General features: G+C 41.0%; 1 protein-coding gene across 13 annotated transcripts in view; it reads right to left on the bottom strand.

Moving 5' to 3' along the window:
• Positions 1-19113, bottom strand: part of ARNT2 (aryl hydrocarbon receptor nuclear translocator 2) — a 165007-nt gene extending 145894 nt beyond the window's left edge. For all 13 annotated transcript variants that reach the window (XR_012043711.1, XR_012043712.1, XR_012043713.1 and 10 more), the window contains exon 1: positions 18894-19113. Coding sequence is in view for 6 of the 13 variants with exons in the window: in XM_072869357.1 (XP_072725458.1) it covers positions 18894-18924 (31 nt within the window). In the remaining 7 variants the exon portion in view is untranslated. The remainder of the gene's footprint in view (positions 1-18893) is intronic.
• Between the last annotated feature and the right edge of the window lie 719 nt (positions 19114-19832).

The following is a 19832-nucleotide window of genomic DNA, read 5'->3' as shown; positions in this document are numbered from 1 at the left end:
TAAGAAAAGGATGCGGACCACATTCATGCTCGCTGCCTATGCCTTCTCAGCCTGAATGACCAACAACCCATATACAACTGAATAAACTCAGAATGGCCTTTAGCATGATACAGAACATGACCTGGAGTCACACCTCTGCACCTACTGCAGAGATTGTTATAGAAAAAATTCAACTTGAAGCACAGACAGAAAATGCACATTACTACCTAAGGTTAGGTTGGGAAGAAGGGAAAGGGTAGCTGCTTATTCATTCCTCCTATCTTCCTGACAAACAGCATGGCACCAATTCACCTTCTCATGTATGCCCATGCATTTTTCCCTGGCTATTTTTCTACTTCTCATCCATAATTCCTTGTTATCTCTTCTCGACCTATTCAGCCTTTGGCTTAGATGAACTAGTTCTTGTACTCCCTCTAATAAGCCAATACATCCGACTGCTGACAAGTCCTGCCACACTATGACCATTCCCCTCAAGAAAAAAAGGTTGCTGGAATTCAAAATAAGGAGGAAAGGTTAAAAAAGAGGCCTTAATGGCTCTTCTTCTGAAAGCACATCTCTAGTCTTGGAAAATAATAAACCCCCTCAGAATTAAAACAAGGCTTCTATCTTCACTGTAGAATGAACTTGAAGGCTGTCACCTGAACCTAAGTGCCTGGCTTGCCTCTAAAATTTGAAAAAAAATCTTTCTCACTGCAGAAGTGGGGGATTTAACTCAAGCAGAACAGCACCTAGGTCTTCACGATGATTACGATGGACAGACGCATTAGAAGAAAAGCACTTCTCGCATCCAAAGTCTGGAAGTAGTCCAAAAAGCGGGCTAGAAGCAATTCCAAGGCCCTGGACTAGCCTTGCATTGAAAACAAAACTTGAGCCTCCAACACTTGGCAAGCCTCTCGGGTATAAATAGTCACAGGTGGGAAAGTGCACATGCAAATTGGGCAGGGAAGTAGGGCAGCCACTGTAAAATGCCATTTTGCTGAGAGGATGAAAATCTGGCTTTGAAAGGCTGTTTCAGGATTGATGGAACCTTTATTAAACAAAGGAAGGCAGATCCTTAGCTTACATGAAGGGTCACAGTGAAACTGCAGTCAACAGCAGCAGGATCATTTATGCTGTCTGAATGTGACCCTACCTGGTCTTAGTCCATTATACTATGATCATGCACTGATACAACATAATTCTTCACTTAACTGTTTTCTGCCTTAATTTGCTCTGGTTTTATTGATTAGTGACATGTGGCAAAAGTACTAAATAAATTACAAAAAAATTAGGCTTCCCAAACTATGCATCATTTCCATTTGAAATGAATGGTGATCCTCCCTCCTCCTCTGACATTTTGTATTTGCCAAAAATAACTGCATAATTATAAGTTGTGTGCAAGAAACAGAAGGTAACATTCAAAGTTATTTTCCATAATTTTTACTTAGCGTCAGAACTAGCAAAAAACATATATGGCTGTTCTGTTACACAGAAGTGGCCAAAGCTAACCCATTAATGAACTCACAAAAACTGTAGAAGCACACACCCAGCCTGAGCAAAAAAACACGATGAAAAAATAATAAAGTGTAATGACTTTCCTTCAAGTTTCTCAGAGACAGATCACGCTCAGTCCATTAAATCTTCATTTAACAAGTCTGTTTCATTTAGCTTGTTTTGGTTGGCATTCCATTAGAAATTCATGTACAGGACATTTTTTCCCTTTTTAAAACAGAACATTTGCTGTATTTCATCCAGTAAAACACCAGGAGGTAAAGTGGAAGCTGCAAGACAAGCTAAAGCTACACTAAAGCCCAGCACAATAACACTGAATTAGGTAAAACACCTGCGCATGGCCCTGCTCCACAACATTATCACTAACTGTTTGTTTAACGGGCTTGGTAAGATTTGTTGCTCCCTAGAAAAGCAAAGAGCCAACTGGGTAACTCTTAATTTGTTTCAGTGCAAGTTAAAAAAACAACCCACAACACCGCACCATGTACTCGGCACTGGTGACGCCACACCTTGAATACTGTGTTCAGTTTTGGGCCCCTCACTACAAGAGAGACATTGAGGTGCTGGAGCATGTCCAGAGAAGGGCAACGAAGCTGGTGAAGGGTCTGGAGCACAAGTCTGATGAGGAGCGGCTGAGGGACCTGGGGTTGTTTAGCCTGGAGAAAAGGAGGCTGAGGGGAGACCTTATTGCTCTCTACAACTGCCTGAAAGGAGGTTGTAGAGAGGTGGGGGTCGGTCTCTTCTCCCAGGTAACAAGCCATAGGACAAGAGGAAATGGCCTCAAGTTGCACCAGGGGAGGTTTAGATTGGATATTAGGAAAAATGTCTTCACCAAAAGGGTTGTCAAGCATTGGGGAGCAGGCTGCCCAGGGAAGTGGCTGAGTCACCATCCCTGGAGGTATTTAAAAGACATGTAGATGTGGTGCTTAGGGACATGGTTGAGTGGTGGACTTGGCAGTGCTAGGTTAACGGTTGGAATTGATGATCTTAAAGGTCTTTTCCAACCTAAATGATTCTATGAATAACTTTACTGTGATTCTAGTTATGTCCAAGTTCTGTCGCATCTGCCCCCGCATTGCTAAGACTCACTGAGATTGGACTTCTGTCTACACAGAAAGATACACCCTCTCATCCAACCATTCCTCACCTCCTGCCTTGCTCAATGTCATGTCCCTTGCGGGCCATCCTCATGACTACATGTATAAAACAGAGCAGCTAAACCTAGATTGCTTCTCCCATTGCGTTCCCCGTCCCCTCTTGGGAGCCACCCCAAGGCTGTCCACGCCTCAAGGGCAATGTGAAACTGTTTCAGCTACCATCAAACTGTCCCGCAACTTGCCCCTTTTCACCTTTTTTATCTTCCTGCACCCTTACTACTTTTGCCAAGTGTTCCTGACCAGTCATGTCTATCTCTGGATGCCCCAATGGGAAGCTGTGAATGCTAGAAGTTTATATGGGTTTTAGTAGAGCCTGTCCAAAATTGTGGAAAAGAAATCCACTGAGTGGTACAAAATAAAAATGTCATGCCTGGCTCAAGAAGCCTCTGAGTCACACATGGCTGGAGGGTGGGAAGGTACCGAGGGGAAGCACCACACTTGCTTGCTCTGATGTTATTCTCCTTCAAGCACCTGCTTTTGGCCAGTGCTGGAAACGCACGCTACGCTTGAAAAATCTTTTTTTGGGGACAGGACAGCCAGTTTTTACATCATGAGCAGGGGACACAACATTTCTCAAGTGTGCTGCTTCTACAAAGGTAAGAAATTAGCCAACTACCACTATTAATTTATTTCATTAACAATCAAATCAAGCATTTTCCATAGTATGCCCTTGCTCTAGGTCACTGATCACTAGTTTTATATCATTGCTATTTGCCCTTCCCCAAACTCCTCATCTTGTTTCATTTCCCTGTTCTACGACATAATTGTCCAAAGATGTTTACAAGCTAATGTCCTTTTATAAATGCCTATGCAATTGTTTTATGATAAATAATAACAATGAGTGCAGAAAAACTATTGAGCAGTTACTATGTCATTATTTGAGACTTCATTTTTATTCACTCATCTTCAAATTATTTATTTTAAAATAATACTTCTATTATCTTCTATCAAAAAGTCTGGCTTTTTACTATCTATCCAGCAATTTTTTTCCAGCAATAGAAGCTGGCTTAGATTTCGACCAAATATGAGTGCTTGATTGCAAATCTATTTTGTTCATTTACAAATTCAGCTGTCAATTTGCAGAAATTGTTTTGAAACTGCTATGAAAATAGTTTAAATGGTATACACTAGAAAATCCCCACCAAGATCAATACTGTGGTTCTCCAGAGTTTACATCATAACAAGATGACAGTGCTCTAAACTCCTATCAACTACATAAAACATACTGAATAGCTGTAAATATGCAATGAAATAAAGGTAATGAGTAATAAATCTGCCTACAACATTGACCAAAATTGATCTTAACCACATGTGGATCAGGGGCAGCCTATCTTTCCTAGGAATCCAAAGCCCTCTCTCAACTATTTTACTTTTCCTCTCCACCCAGCAATGCACAGAATTCACATGAAAGTCATTTTATGTAACCTGAGAGACAATATCTCTTGATTCTTGACCATATTTTCTGTTAACTACAATAGAAGTCAGCTATCAGATTTCATGAGCGTGCACGGCAGTATTTATGACTATAACTTTTAGTTCAAGTTGGAAGAACTCTACCAAGATATTTCTTAAATAATGAGCAGAGATGTTTTTGTAAATGAATTCATTCCTGGTCCCCTCTTATAATTGTTTCACATAAATATATCCTTATAATCCATTTTCATTGAGGTGGACAAGCACAGTAAGCATTGTGTAAGCTCACAGGTGCATTTATAAAATTTATCCTAAATTTAAAAATTTGAAAATCCAAGGAGCCAGACCAAGACAGAACTGGTAGCTTGCACCTGACCTCCCTACTACAACAGAGCATGGGTCAATAACCAGGAGAAATCATCTCTGGTAGTCATCTTATTGAGCCAAGTCATGGAGCAGCTGGTAAGGAAGACCATGAAAGATCTGCACAAAGTATTTCTGAGGAAGTGGTGACTGTCAAACTACATCAGACTAAACCAACCACTACTGCTGGGCAGTGGCCCATGAGCTGCCCTGCAAGCCACTGACCACGCTGAGGTCAAAGACCTGAGGCCTTTGTGATGCACCCACACATACGGAGACATCCACTCCCGATCAGCTGCAGAAAGCTCAGGAACAACATAGTCCAACTACAAAGATGTAAAATTTAGACCACTCTGATTTAAATTATTCATTGAAAATTACTTACTCATGTCCTTCAAATGCCTTTATTATTTATTACAAAGACTTTTTTAAAGTGTGCCTCGGAAGGGTATGTTAATTCTAAATTTCATTCAGAACAGCAACTTGTATTACCAAATACTTAATTATCAGTATATTTACAGTGTCCTTGGGCACTGTTGGGTAATCAGAATGCTATTGTTTTCATTAAACAGTATTTTATTGATAGCACTAATGACTTCAGTTCTGCTTGATCAACAAGCAAATGATGCTTATTTGATGTTACGATAATTAATTGGCCTTTCAGGTGTTTCCACATCCCAATTTATTACCAAGAACAAGAATATTTATGAGAAACACCCTAAAAAGAATATCACTATGCATCACAAAACAGATTCTAAAAATAGGGTGTGGTTTAGTACTTCTCCCTTTCCTCACAATTCCTAATGCAATGTTCTCTGTCTAAAAATTGCAGGGGAAAAAAAACACATTTAACTCAATTTTGAAAACCCAGCCTGAGCCTTGCATATCAAATACTCAGTTCATTTTATCCCTTACTGAACTTCCAGTAAGTCAAAGGAGATTTTCTGATTAACATTTCTTTTATTTTTTTTCTCTCGAGATAGGAGAAAACAGCTAACCTCACTTTCCCATAGCAGCGATAAGGATCAAAAACTTCATATGACTCAAACGAGATGTACAAGTGAACAGACTGCTTGTGTAATCTATTACTCCAAACCATTATTTTTCCAGACTCCAGGCCCAGTTTATGAAGCACTACAGTCCAGCCTTCAGACCATGGAAAAGGGCTGTGGATAAAAAAATTCCAGAATCAAACCAAACTGGGCCTTGAAAAGCCACCTGAAAGGAGTACACCAGTCTTCGCACAACATTCAGCTGGCACCTATCAGAGATCTGGATGTGTTCAGTTTAACCCCCAGCAGAGGAGACAACTTTCAGAACATCTTCTGAAGTCTTAACTGCTCTGACCTATCAACCCATATTAGCAGCTACCCTCATCTTTGAAGATGAGTTTCCCTAAACCTGAATTTTTCTGCAAGCAGAAAAAGGTTACAAACAAAGGTCTTAAGTTATTTTTCTACCTTTCACTGCCCCAGGATCATTAATTACACTGTTTAGAACATTCTGCTTTTTAGGTAGTTTCACGTATTATATCTTTCATGTCTGCAAATAACAAAAAAAATAATAAAAGCCCACAGGCTTTTGGAAGTTCAAAGGCAGCTGCATTTGCATTTTTTGCATTACTTTCTAGAATTTTTCATTCCCACAAATACTCCAAATAGAACACCCCAACATTATGGCATAAGGGAAAGCTTCATAGGCATATAGTAAATACAAAATGCTGCTATGCTCTGCTGCAGAAGATTCCTCAGTGTTACTTCAGGTTTACTATACACCCAAGAATTTGTCATGAATTTTGGAACACTTTTTTCCACTTAACTTCTTCACAGAGCTATTTCCTGAACATCATTTATAATACTAAATCTCATACCTCGCTTTTTAAAATTACCAATTTTAAAATAAGAGAGAAAATTTTGTTTCCAGGTAAGCTCTGCTAGGCTTTCAAGAAGTGATCAGCTGCAATGGCCATGCTCTAACTGCTTTTTCAGAATTACAAAATACAAGAATTCACTGGATGTTCTACCAGGGAACTACTAAACAAATGAAAACATATAACAAAAAACCCATTATTTTTCCATGTCCCCGTATTCATATTAAACATGATTCGACATCCATTACAAGCCACTTGTTCCCAAAAGTATACAGACAGTTCTGTGGATACATCAAATACAGAAGTGAAGAACGATACTGAAAAAACCTCACTACAAACAAACTGGATGTTTGTCAAAAAACAAGCTGAGTATTTGTCTATAAATATTGACCAAACTAAGTTTTTTGCTTTGATATTTGCTGACTGAAAAGCAGCACAGACAAGTATAAAGGACATATAAAACTACTCTGAATGCCAAACTTGGCAATCAGGTTCCAGCTACTACAGGGACTCTACGCAACAAAGCAAACAACTGGTGGCAGCCAAATGCATTTACTAAGAAATCACCACAAATACTTTATCATTACGTGTCAACATTAGAAAGAATCATGATTTAATTTCTGAAAATGTGTGACAGTGATAGCTCATTGACTTGATTTAAAGAGCAGTTTGAGTTAACATACTAACCAAATACCCCATATAATGCATTTTCCTACTTTTTAAATTCAACTCTCAAGCACACAACAAACACTTGAAAACTCTCTCGTAATTTTCACTCTGTGTAACTGTATTTTTCATATAGTTTGATAATTTCTTTTGTGTATGAAGCAATTAATATCTTGCTCTCACTCTTAATTCAAACTGTAACTGGCTGAGGACAAACTAATGTGTTTTCAAAGGCAAATTAAGTGACAGAAGCAACCATAAGTCAAGACAGCAAGAAATAAGTTGTAAAGCCTATATTAAGACTTTAAAGCTAGGTGGATCGTTGGTAGTTCAGCACTGAAATAGCTATCCATTTATGCTCATGTGTATTTTACCAAGACACTTACAAAGCACATTATCCCAACAACATACCTACTGTATAAAAAAAATACAAATTAATGGTTATTCATGTGCCTGGAATAAATAATATCTGCTGTTTCCAAGGAGAACGAAGCTGTATATTCTGCTTTTTTTAATCTCCTTTTCTTCAAAGGGAGAAAAAATCTGCGCTAATCCAACATAAATGTGGTTGCAATAAAAGTCTGTTATTAAAACATTATCAATTAGTACATCATAATGAAAAAAAAAATATTCTCTGCTTGCTCCAGGATAGGCACTCTACAGTCTTGGACAAATATGTCATTTTATAACAGATGCATATGAAAAAAGCATCCCAGAATATATAGTCTTATAAACACGACATGCAAACTGGAGGTAAGGGAAATGGAAACAAAAATCAGATGACTTAACTGTGGCACGGGGATATTACTTGTCAGAGGTTAAGTAGGAATTCTGTAGTAAATTTGAACCCTGTCCAGTGCCTGTACCACAAGACTGTCTTCTTTCCTGGTCAGGTCTCAAACATGAGATAGCCAGCCAGCAATAAAAGTGAAAAATGCAGGCAGCTTGTAACAGCCAAGAATTTTCCTGCACAGTGAGAATTTATGGGTCTCTGAAATTCTTACTCATAATTACCACAGTCATTTTAAATTTAGCAATGATGAAAGAACATTTTGCCCTTAAGACCATCTTGAAAAACCAATACCAACAAAGGGGTTTAGGTGGAGACACAATGAGGTCCGGAGCTGAACTCAGAGACAACATTATTAACCTCCACATGTAACGCTCTAAGAGATGGAGCCATGACTCTGTGTACCCTGAAACGTTTACCACATGTATGCCCTTCCTAGAGCAAAGTGAGGACTGGCATGCTGCCTATGTCTTAATTCAGTTCTGCCAAGGGCAGAAAGGCTTTTGCACATCATCAGTAGGTGAGGCAGAACCAATTCCTTAATGTCATATCAACCTTTTCATCAAAGTAGTCAGATACTACTTTAGAGAAGGAATAAAAAGGCATGTGCCAGCTATGAGACTAATGAATAGTTTTCCTCAAGCAAAACATAATTCAGCATGCACTTCATGTTAATGTTCTTTCCACCCACTCACACATCTCCAACTGATTCTACTCAACCAAAATGCCAACAAGTAAAACCACCCATCTTTTAATTAAGGTATTGTACCCCAGCACTAAGATTTTGTTTTACAGTGCCATCCTACAGCTGCTTAACCTCAAACATTACTTATATATTTACATGGCCTCCTTTTTTAAAACATGCATGGAACCTGGAAGGAGAAACAGAAGTAACAAAAGGGAAAACTTTGGAGAGCAAAAGATATTCAGACTGGCAGCTTTCACTAAAATGTTAAAACCGATCATAAGCCTCAGTCCCATTTACAGTTCAGAACTGAAGGGCTTAAGAAGCAGAAGGATAACACTATTAAAAAAATAAGATTAAGTCTTGAGTCAGGAAACAATTTGGAAACATATGATGTTAGCCTGTTTGAAGAGTGAAAGGGTATCAAGATATATTTAACCAGAAGACTACTACATCTCAGAAAGGCACAGGTTCATTTGTTGTACGAGGAAGACATCACAGAGTACAGCATGTACAGAAGCACTCAGTTTAATTAAGAAGAAATAAAACCAACAGCTGTGATCATTCAAGAACCAAGCCTCAAGCCTGAATAAACTACAAGGAGCCCCAAAGACTCATATAAACCTATGTACTTCACAATGCCCATCAACAACAAAGAAGGAAGAAAACTCTCTATTGATGTCTTATTCTGTAAGAATCCATAATGGAAATTTTATACGTTATTCCAAAATGTTTGTGATGGGCTATTTTTGGATAGGGGTTCCATGTAACACAAGTCTGATCTTGCACGTTTTGTTCTTAGTGAGAATCCAGTCCATTATGTAACAAGAGAAACAGTTTCACTTGGAACAACCTTAACTCATAGATGCACAGAGCTTCTGGTAGAGACTCTACAGAGACATTACACATTTTGTAAGGACTTGTGTAGGAACTGCAAAATTTGGATTCTGCAGGCCTCAACACATGGCATTTGGGGAAGACTGTTACATTCATTTAAGACAGTCTTAATTCTAACAGTCCACTGTCCTCTTTGCTGGAGATCACCACCATGATGAGAGAGCCAGGAAAAGAGAAGTCCTCAACACCTCAACTGCTAATGGTCATCACTCAGAGATGTAGCTCAAACCCACTCCATTAGCCTTAATCTACACCAGGACTGTGGTGCAGCCGAAGTGGAGCACAGTCCCTCATGCCCTTTCAGCACCATGGATGGTAACCTCCAAGAACCCGGCAGGCAGGAGGTCCTGGCCACGGCAGGAGACATCGGTCCTTCTGCAGTGCAGATAGACACTTCTTCCATCTAAGCTATGCTTCATAGTCTATGAAGGTCTGAATACCCCCGAAGTTATTTTCACAGAAATTTTGGTCTGATAAGATGTCTACAAGAAAGGAGCTGACGAATAATTATTAGGACTTTAGTCCACCTTTGAAATGTGCCCATGCGTTCAGAAAGTATTCTTATTTTCCAGTCCTCATAAGAGAGTTTGAAAATGCTCCTATATTTTTCTTAGTGATGGTTCACTTGCTTTAATTTCAACAATGAAAATGCATACTTCAAGCCTTCACTGGTAAGCAAAAATACAATGCAGCTAAGATGCAATTGCTGTTCCCACAAACCTGATTGCACAGCAAATTAAACTTTTTTTTTTTTTTTACATAAACCAGAAAAATTTTCTGTTTTACATTAAAACATCAACAAAACAAATTAGCAGAGGAACATTTATCTTAGGAACACTGAAACCTTTACATAGCTTCAATAATTTGCCATTGTGTTCCTAAGGTTGCTGAAAATCTCATAAAAATAAAGTGAAGTTTTCATTATACAGTCTTGTTTTCTACTGGTCAAGCCACTACTCACTACAGAAAGTGTAAAGCATTTTCAGGGTGACAGAGCTATACACAGAAGGCCAGGCGATCTCTTAAGGGTGCTTTAAAAAAAAAAAAAAAAAATCTGAGGAAATCATTGGTGTCCGCATATACTATGACATGAACATGACCCACAGGAGTAGTCATCAGACTGACCTCTGTTTTCCCAAACTCTCTCACAGAGCCAGCCTCCACAGACTGCTGTAAAATGAGCTGCCTCTCAGTAGTTGGGAACATAAGAATTTAGCATTTCAAACCCAAGCTTTTCTAGCTAACAGTACTTTAGGTCTTTAAAGTTGAGCTCAAAACTGAGCTAGCAACTTTGCCTGCTGGACACAAAACAACGGAAATCCAGCTCATCTATGGCTGTATCGGCTCTGCAGTACCAACAGCAATAAAAATTTTTGTCAATAAACAGATCAAACATGACTCAGAGGGCAGTGACACACAGTAGCTAGTGCCATTTTATAGCTAATTTTATGACTATAATCCACTTTCCACAGCTACTGTTCCAATCAGTGCCTAGTTTCAGGGGTTGACTTCTGTCACATGTTGAGGGTCACTGTGCGTTGGGCAGATTAACTGCTTTCCATGTGACAGAAGCTTAGCAAATTAAAATACTAGCCTCATACTGACATGCTGGTCAGTCACATAACTTTACTATCATGCCCCTGTTCAGGACATTACTGAATAACTTAGAGAGTCATGCCAGATGCAGTCTGTTTTTACTTATTGCAGTAGTATCTGGAGATTGGGGATGCACTCTGCAAAGCACCATCCAAATAACAGAAGACAATCTGCATTCTAAAAAGAATTAAACTGTAAGTTAAATAAGATCTGAGACTACTGACGTGATTGATTCATAAGAAGTTACTTTAACTCTCCTTGCATTCAAAATAATCAGTTTTATCCTGAGTTTTAAAACCATTTCCAGTTCAGTTTGGTTTTCCATACAGATATTACAGGCAATACAGTTTTAAAAATACACGCATTGCAAGGGCACTTAACAGCACCCAGATGTCCACCTACCTTTACTAACAGAAAGAGTCAGCAGTAACAAGTCCCTAAAATTATCTACTTGCACGAAATTGTGTTCTTGATTATTACTAGGAAAAGTACTGGAGACCATTTTTCAAAATCAGGCCTGTATATTCCATAGAAACAGGTTTTGCTTTTACCTCTGAGGAATACAAATATGCAGTGTTTTTGTTCTTTGCAGCTCAGTGATTTACTGGCATGCCTCTTCCCATAAAATATTTGCATATATCTGAGAGTCAAACTGTTCTGATACATTCTGTGTTTGCCAGGAAGTGAATGCTTCAGTTCAGTGTAACTGAACATTTAAACAAGGACAGGCACCAGGACAAATGGCAGTGTAATTAACATACCAATGAAGAGCCAGTTGTTAATTACTATCCATTTCAGGGATTTTGTATGAGCAACTTACCTGAAAAGCCTTCCCATCTGCATGCTGGCAAAGCCAGTAATTAAACAATTCAACACCCTTTTTGCTTGATTAGAGAAAAAATTATAATTATTTTATATTGTTCTATTTGTCACATGCAGTTGACATTTAGATGAGAAAAACTGCAGCAGCCCAAATCTAAACATTTGAAATGAGTGTTATGAGCTGTCCTTGAACAAAGAAGCAACATGTATACATCTAGGGCAGATGTAAGCTAATAGAGCTCCTAATTTGAGCCAACTGATTATACCTTACAGTACCTGCTGGGTTACATGGAATGCAGTACAGTTGCTACTTATAACAGAAAAAGTACCACTTTTCTTCAAGGGGGACTTCAGACGCTATCTATAGAATCGAGTGTGAATTTATAAGCTGTTGAAAGACTTGGGAGTAGCACCAGTACAATGCCAGGATTCATTTACATTTAAACAACAGTAACTGAGAAGTCAATACATAGCTCAGCATAGCAACACAGTTAAAATATGGTAGTTAAAGCAGTTGTAAGAAAGGTAGAGGCACGTAAGTGGAAAGTAGGATTGAAACCATAGGAGAGAAATACTAAAAATAGGCAAAATGGAAATAAAAGCTGACAAAAAAGGGAGGAAGCAGAAAGTTTAGAAACATTCATCAATATGTAGAGTATCCAAAACAAAGGATTTCTCTTTCTCCATGTGCAGATGGCTTTGCCCAAGGAACACTAGCGTGCTTTGGGTACAAAAAAGGAAATTACATCTATCTTGAAAACAGCTTCTAGTTCATTACCCATAGCATGACTACGGCCATTAATCCACGTAAACAATAAAACCAAGATCCATTTGAAATTTTGACTATCCAAATTAAAGTTTGAATCAGCTCTTGTTAAAAAATTGGCATTCTATGTTTGGTACTGAAGTTTCAAACCATGTAACTTAGGCACTTTAAAGGCCATATTTTGCTGAAATCCTGTAACATTTTGTGACAAAGTAGTTCCTTCTGGAGTAGCCAAAAAGTGGGTATTTGGTCCATGTGGGTTTATTCAATCAATTAATTTTCATTTGGATTTTTATTTTAAACAATGGAAGATGATGAATGATTAATTTTTTTAAGTTTTTTCTTTGCTAACACTGTGCATCTATCTTATTTGGATTATAATCAGAAACTAACTAAAATGTACAAATGCAGCCTTATAAAATTTCTCTTTTCCTCATTTGACAGAATGATTGATACAGATGGGGTGACAGGAAATGCTTCACATCCAAACAAAGGAAATACTGTTAGTAAGAAGTAAACTGTACCAATTGTTTATACAGCAAGCACCCACTCAAGATTTCTGAAATTTCAAATTTTTTGCCTGTCCAGCAAACCTAATTTTTTGCTCAAATTATCTTACAGAATGGGTGAAGGAGCACCTCTATCTTTGCAGATTTCTTTCCTGCATAACCTTTGTTAAGCACACTCTTACAGTCAAGAACAGAATGTAGTTTGGGTTGGTATCTGCACACTTCTGCACCCAAGGCAGTGTCTCTGCACTCCACAGAGCTGGCTAGACAGAACAGCTCATCCAGAGCTGATTCATCTATCTCTAAACACTGCTGGCCACCCAAAGACACTGTGCTATAGATAGACTGTAAAATCTGCCAGACATCTACAACAAGACCTGAGATCTAAATTCCCATGTCTTAAACTCAAGACCTCTCTTTCCATTTTCTATTGCAAATTTTAATAACATTGTACTTTCTGCAGGTAGCACTGAATTAAGACATTTTTCATTCTTAGTTGTCAGTTATGAAGCAGTAAGCCCCCAAAAATTACCCTAAACGACACACATATCTTATCTTCACAAGCCATTTAAGCATAATCTCCGAATACATCTTCATAATGACAGCCCCATTTTTGTCCTCTTAATAACAATAATCACTACATCAACAGTGTTATTTTGCCTTGACTGTTTTGAAAAGGCTATTTTTTTTCCTTTGCTACCTAATCTCTATAGCAATTTTTCTTACTGGCAAGAAAAATCAGCAATACCATCTGGTATAACAGAAATCAGAAATCTCTGTTTGGTTTGCATTTTTATTAAGAGACACAGGAAAACACTATTCTATTTGAAAAAATATTTGGAACTAACCACAAGCTATATATACAAATTTTAAATAAATATTCCATGATAGAAGAGATATCCTGAAATGAAATCTTTTGTATGCCCTATATATTAGAAATACTAAAAAATGACATCTCTTCAATGCAAGTTACTGTTCGGTACACAGTCCTGAAGGACAAAACATTATCACAGAACAATTCAAGAGGCACTATCATCTCATACTACAGTTTGACTGAAATAAGGGCCAATGCTGCAGTAAGAAAGATATGACAATAAGAGAAGAGAAAGATCTGCAATTTAAACCTCCAATTAGCTAATGAGTGTTCCATTTTTGAGACCTTTGTTTTAACATTATCTTAGAAAGAAGACTACTTTTTTGCATCCCAGAAACATCAGAGCCCATTATACACTAGAACACTCCATTTACTCCCTAGGATGCTGCTAAATTGATTTTGGAGTTTACTGGATAGTCTGTATCGTAATGAAGGGCAAAGCTGTTACTACTGTAGCAATAAAACACAACAACTCTTGGGCTCTGAGTTGAATAGACAATTTTGAAATCTAAACCACTGAAGTAGCTTTTTTTTAATCACCAATTTCAAAGCTATATGAAAGCTAAAGAAAAGAATGGCCAGATTGTCAACTTCAGAAAGCCAATTCCTTTGGGGAATATGGAACAGGCAGCATCAAGAAAACTTGTCCACAGCACTTAATATCTTAGTAACTTGAGTGCAAATGTAAGACTGGCTAACAGATGATTTGGTTCTCAGAATGTCCGGCTGAAACAGGAGAATGATTTATCTCCACTTAACTCCCAAGTCAAACAAACACGTACAAACAAAACCAGCTCCCAGAACACAATGCACTTGCCTAAAACAACAGCCCAGATGCAGGGCTGAGTTACAAGTTTTCACTGATATGACATAAAATTTGCTGCTAACTCATTACAAACTGAAAGTAAAGAGAGCTTATTTAATAATCTTTCTTCAAGCCCAATTTTTTAATGTCTTGGATTAGCCACAGGCTAAAAGTACCCCCTGTGAGCTACTGTGGTTGTAATAGTAATGTCTTAAGCCACAGCAACTCCTTTTTCTCATGGCCCACCACCTCTCTCTGTCTCAACACATCTCTAGTAGATGCCCTTCTGGGGACATATTGTTCTCCATACCTTTAGACTTTGGGCTCTCTACTTAAAAATAAATCATTAAAGGAGCTTTAGTGATTATGCGAACAACCCAGTTACTATTTTATTTCAATTAAATATAAGAATACAATCCTAAAGATTCACAAAATCTTAAAATGAAGCCAAAAATGCATCCTAAGGGATCTGCCCTCTAGTGTAACTCTAGATAAACTCTGAAATCTCATGATTTCTTCTGACTTGACTTAAGAGTTTGTGGCATTCGGCAACACATCTGTGGGTACTAGGCAGGGTGGCCCTTCCCTCTAGGGATGCCTCACCAGGAAGAGCTGAAAGGATACAACCAGTTCATTTCACGTCACCTGATCACGGCAGAAAGTTGCCGCTCTGGGACCATCCATCAGACTGAGCCAGGCTGGAACTCATCACCCAAGACCAAGTAACATCTCAGAAAAGAAAATGCTGAATGCATGAAGAGTTTTATGCCTTCATCCCAACTTGGCTAATACAAGAATCACCATATCATGTACTGCACCGCAAGTTAAGCAAAATTTGACCCCAAAGTAGCAACAGTTATGGACAAGTTTGCCCTCCAAAAATATATAAATTTAAAACAGACATGGCACCAAGTTACTTTGCTGCAAGCAGTAATTTATGAAATGCTTGTTACACCTCCACAATTTTTTTGTTCTTAAATCCCATTTAATATGCCAATCTTATTTCAGGAGGAAATAAATTAACTCTGATGCTTTGTGCCAATGCAGATGAGCTTCCCACACACCTGTATCGTGTTTCACACTTCAGTTAGTCATCCAGATTACGAAAAACGAACAAAGTACTTCTAACCAGCTCCCATTCCCAAGGTTAAGCATGCGGGAGGAGAAAGAAAGAGGACTATCTCACAGAGCCCCTCTAGTTTTGTCAGTGCAATGTCTAGTTGCAGCTATGGACAAACACCTTCACCAAAAAGAACTATTGGTTTAGATCTAACACAGCCCAGGAGACCACAAAGGTGGCCTTACCCCCACCATGATTCGGTCCCTCATACCACAGTTCCTGTGAGCCCTAGCCACAACAGGCTGCAAACTGCCCCCGTTCCCATGAATTTTCATAACTCAAACTCTCCATTAAAAAAAATCAGTGGGAAAGTGGATAAACCTGTATCTAACATGAGAGGAAAGATGATGCTGCAGAGCAGTGCATGGTTCTGTACCAGGAGATCCCACACTGAAAGACTTTCACATCCAGAATTACAGAACACCCCGGTTCTCTGTCTCTGCTAATCCCCATTCCACTATCTAGAATATGACTAAAATCACATATATTTGTATTGTGCTGGCTGCAAGTTAATGTCCTGCCTAAATTATCAACTGTTATTAGAACCCTAGACAATTGCTTAATAAAAATTTAATCATATTGTAATTTCTAATCATCATTAAAGATGCTTAACAAATTAATCTCCCTATTGTGCTCCTCCAACATCATGGATCAGAAAGTCAACTGGCGTAAGGCAGCACAGCTTCACCGATACTAATAGGGCTACTTTCATGTTACTCCAGCTGAGGATCTGGCCTCAAGAGAAAACAGGAGTATTAAAATCATCTCGCTACAGCTTTCAATTGTTTCTCTGCACTGCTTTGCAGTTAATCCAAAAAAATAACAAAAGCAACAGATTATGACTTTAAAAAAAGCACAGCATAAATCAAGGTATTTCACGCAGCTCTCTATCTTCTGCTGTCCGTGCTAGAGCAAACACAGCACTACGCTACAGATCGAAGGTCTCCTCTCCTCACCTCTTCACAGCTCAAAAACTCCTCATTTTGACTTCGTCCATGCATAGCTACATTTGTCTGACAGCAACGCTCACGCACAGAAAATGTGGGAGGATCATTAACAGCCAGTGAGTTTGTCTTTCAGCTCAGATCTGTTCCAACTGCCTAGACGAGGAGTGAAATGATGCTCTGTAACCTCAGCCTTGCAGAAGTAGGTATTGGTTCACTTCAGGAAACCAACACGTTTCCTCATCCTTCCGGTGGACCAGCAGTCTGTGCTTAAGAGAGTTTGAGGACCACACTGCAAATCAACTTTAACTGTGTCAGATCGTTGCACAGCGATGCATGCAGCCAACGCACTTGGCTCTTGTTTCCCTCATATGATTTTATGTTTCTTCAATAATCCCATAGCACTCTCTAAATGCACAAAGTGGTCACGGGAGAACAACTGTGAAGCCCTACTCTGAGGCTGCTTTGCGGTGCATGCATACCAGACCTCCTGCAACCACATCTTTTTGTGGCTTCAGCTGCAGGCAGGTGAAAACAGAATTCAGAAATGGTTGGTGCAAAAGGGGCACCAGGCTCTACTGTAATTCAGTGGTTTCAGCATAGACCTCTGAGTGGTCAGACTGTTCCTTCAGTGCATAGCTTGGAGCAGCAGATAGGAGAATGGCAAACCAAATCTAAGTCAAAAAAGGCTGTTCATATCCTACTTTGTCTGCAAAACAGTGAACACCAATTCTAGCTATGTGTGCACGCAATGAAACTCTCCATTATCATGCGCGGCATGGTATCCTGGAAGCTAAATAACATTCATTTAATAACCTTCCATTAAATATTGATTTTCATTTAATATGTAGAATTCTGGTATTAAAACTTAATCTGATTGGCAAAGATCTGTTCCTGCTTACTTTATTGACACTTACTGAACCAAATTAATTGTTTATATCATAATATTTACTCTCAGTATGACAACTACATGACCAACTGCAGCAGGATTTAATCTAAAGAACAACCTTTAAACATTAGTTGGTGTTAAGCAAGCCCTTAATTGTCATAACTGAACCCAACTCTACAAAAAAAATACAGAATGTTATCACATATTAAAACAAGTAAAAGTGGAATCCACCTTTGATAAAAATATTCTTCATTAGTATTGAGCCCAGTGCAAGATCAGTTGTCCCACTTATTTTTAGTGTCAGATACTTGTTGATCCAACACTAAGTTGATCCAAGTACTTCTCCAAAATAGGTAATATGGCATTTCATCCAAACCCATTTTATTCCATCACACACTCAACAAAATAGATGTTGCATCTCACAGACACGTAACATAACGTCAGAGAACGCCTTCCCTCACAAAAAATTCAAAGAGAAAATTTCGGAAGTTTTTTCTCTCAATAAATGTAGTATTAACAGAAAGTATTTATTGCATCCTTTGGCAAGAAAATAAACACATGGAAAGGACAGGCACACACTGAGGTGCCCTCGGTCAGTTTCGACACCCTGTTTTGGTTCCAAGCAATGCTTCGCAAGCCAGTTTTGCTTCCCGACAATAAACCTGGCCAATGTACAGGCAGGAAAAGCAAATATTCCTACCGATTCCCAGGGCAAGACACAGGTCTGCACGGTGCAGCCGAAACCCGCTGCCCCACTGCCACCCTTCCCGCCCGGCTTCGGCAGGGCAACACGTCCTCTCTCTTTTTCCTGCCATATGACCGCGTATGCTTATGCAAAACTGTTCATTTCTGCAGTGCCTACACCCAACGGCAACAACCCGGAGTGAGAGGCGGCAGCCGGACTCCTGCAGCCTGAGAAACCCGCCAAGGGCTCACGGCTCTCTGCCTCGACGCGGTCCCAGGGCGGCTCCTCGCCCGGGGCGGCCCGGCTCTCCCCGCCGCCGGCGTCGCGCCCCCTCCGGCCCGCAGCCAGCGGCCCCCGCCAACCCGCGGGACGAGACCGGAGGCGCAGGGGAGAGCGGCGGGGGCTGCCCGCCCTCATGGCTGCGAGGACCGCACCGTCCCCAAGGGCGGGTGTGTGCCTACGGCAGGGGGGGACGTGTTGTGCGGCGGGGCCACATGGGGCGAGATGAACTCCCTGCAGCGCAGGGGGCGACGGCAGCAGCAGCTACTCACCGGGAGGGTTTACCGCCGCCGGCGTTGCCATCTTGTCTCTGAGAAGAATTAAGACAAATGCAAGAGGGGAGGAGGGATGCTCTGAGCAGCCCGGGGGAGGCGGGGGAGGGGAAGGCAGCCGGCGCCAGGGCGGGCGGGCCGGGAGGCGCGGGGGCGGCGGGCTGCTCCCGCCCCGGGGCCCGGCGGTGGCGCTCCCCGCTCCGTGCGGGGCGGCCCAAGATGTCCGATGGCCCCCGCGCCGCGTCTGCTCATGCGCCGCGCTCAGTGAGCATGTGCCGGGCGGCCGCACATGTGCGCTGGGCCCGCGTCCGCCGGCGCCCCGGCGGGACCCCCCCCCAACCCCCCGCGTCTCGCCCCGCAAGTGCCGGGGTGAACGTGCCCTTCGCCCCGGTCCGAAACCAGCCGCCCCCCTCGGGGCTCGAACCGGCGGTCCCACTGCGCGCGGCTCCTCACAGGGCGCGAACTCCCCTGAGGGAGAGGTCTCTGGCGGAGGCCCGCGCGCGGGCGAGAGGGGCGCGGGGGTGCGGTTGGTGTGCTGCCTGCCGCCCCCAAAACTGAGGAGTGGCGGTTGGTGTGCTGCCTGCCGCCCCCAAAACTGAGAGGTGGCGGTTGGTGTGCTGCCTGCCGCCCCCAAAACTGAGAGGTGGCGGTTGGTGTGCTGCCTTCCGCCCCCAAAACTGAGGAGTGGCGGTTGGTGTGCTGCCTGCCGTCCCCAAAACTGAGAGGTGGTGGTTGGTGTGCTGCCTGCCGCCCCCAAAACTGAGGAGTGGCGGTTGGTGTGCTGCCTGCCGTCCCCAAAACTGAGAGGTGGCGGTTGGTGTGCTGCCTGCCGTCCCCAAAACTGAGGAGTGGCGGTTGGTGTGCTGCCTGCCGTCCCCAAAACTGAGAGGTGGCGGTTGGTGTGCTGCCTGCCGTCCCCCAAAACTGAGGAGTGGCGGT

This window comes from Ciconia boyciana, chromosome 8 (genome assembly GCF_034638445.1).
Source record: "Ciconia boyciana chromosome 8, ASM3463844v1, whole genome shotgun sequence".
Taxonomy (NCBI): domain Eukaryota; kingdom Metazoa; phylum Chordata; class Aves; order Ciconiiformes; family Ciconiidae; genus Ciconia; species Ciconia boyciana.
This window is presented reverse-complemented; position numbering and strand designations above follow the sequence as displayed.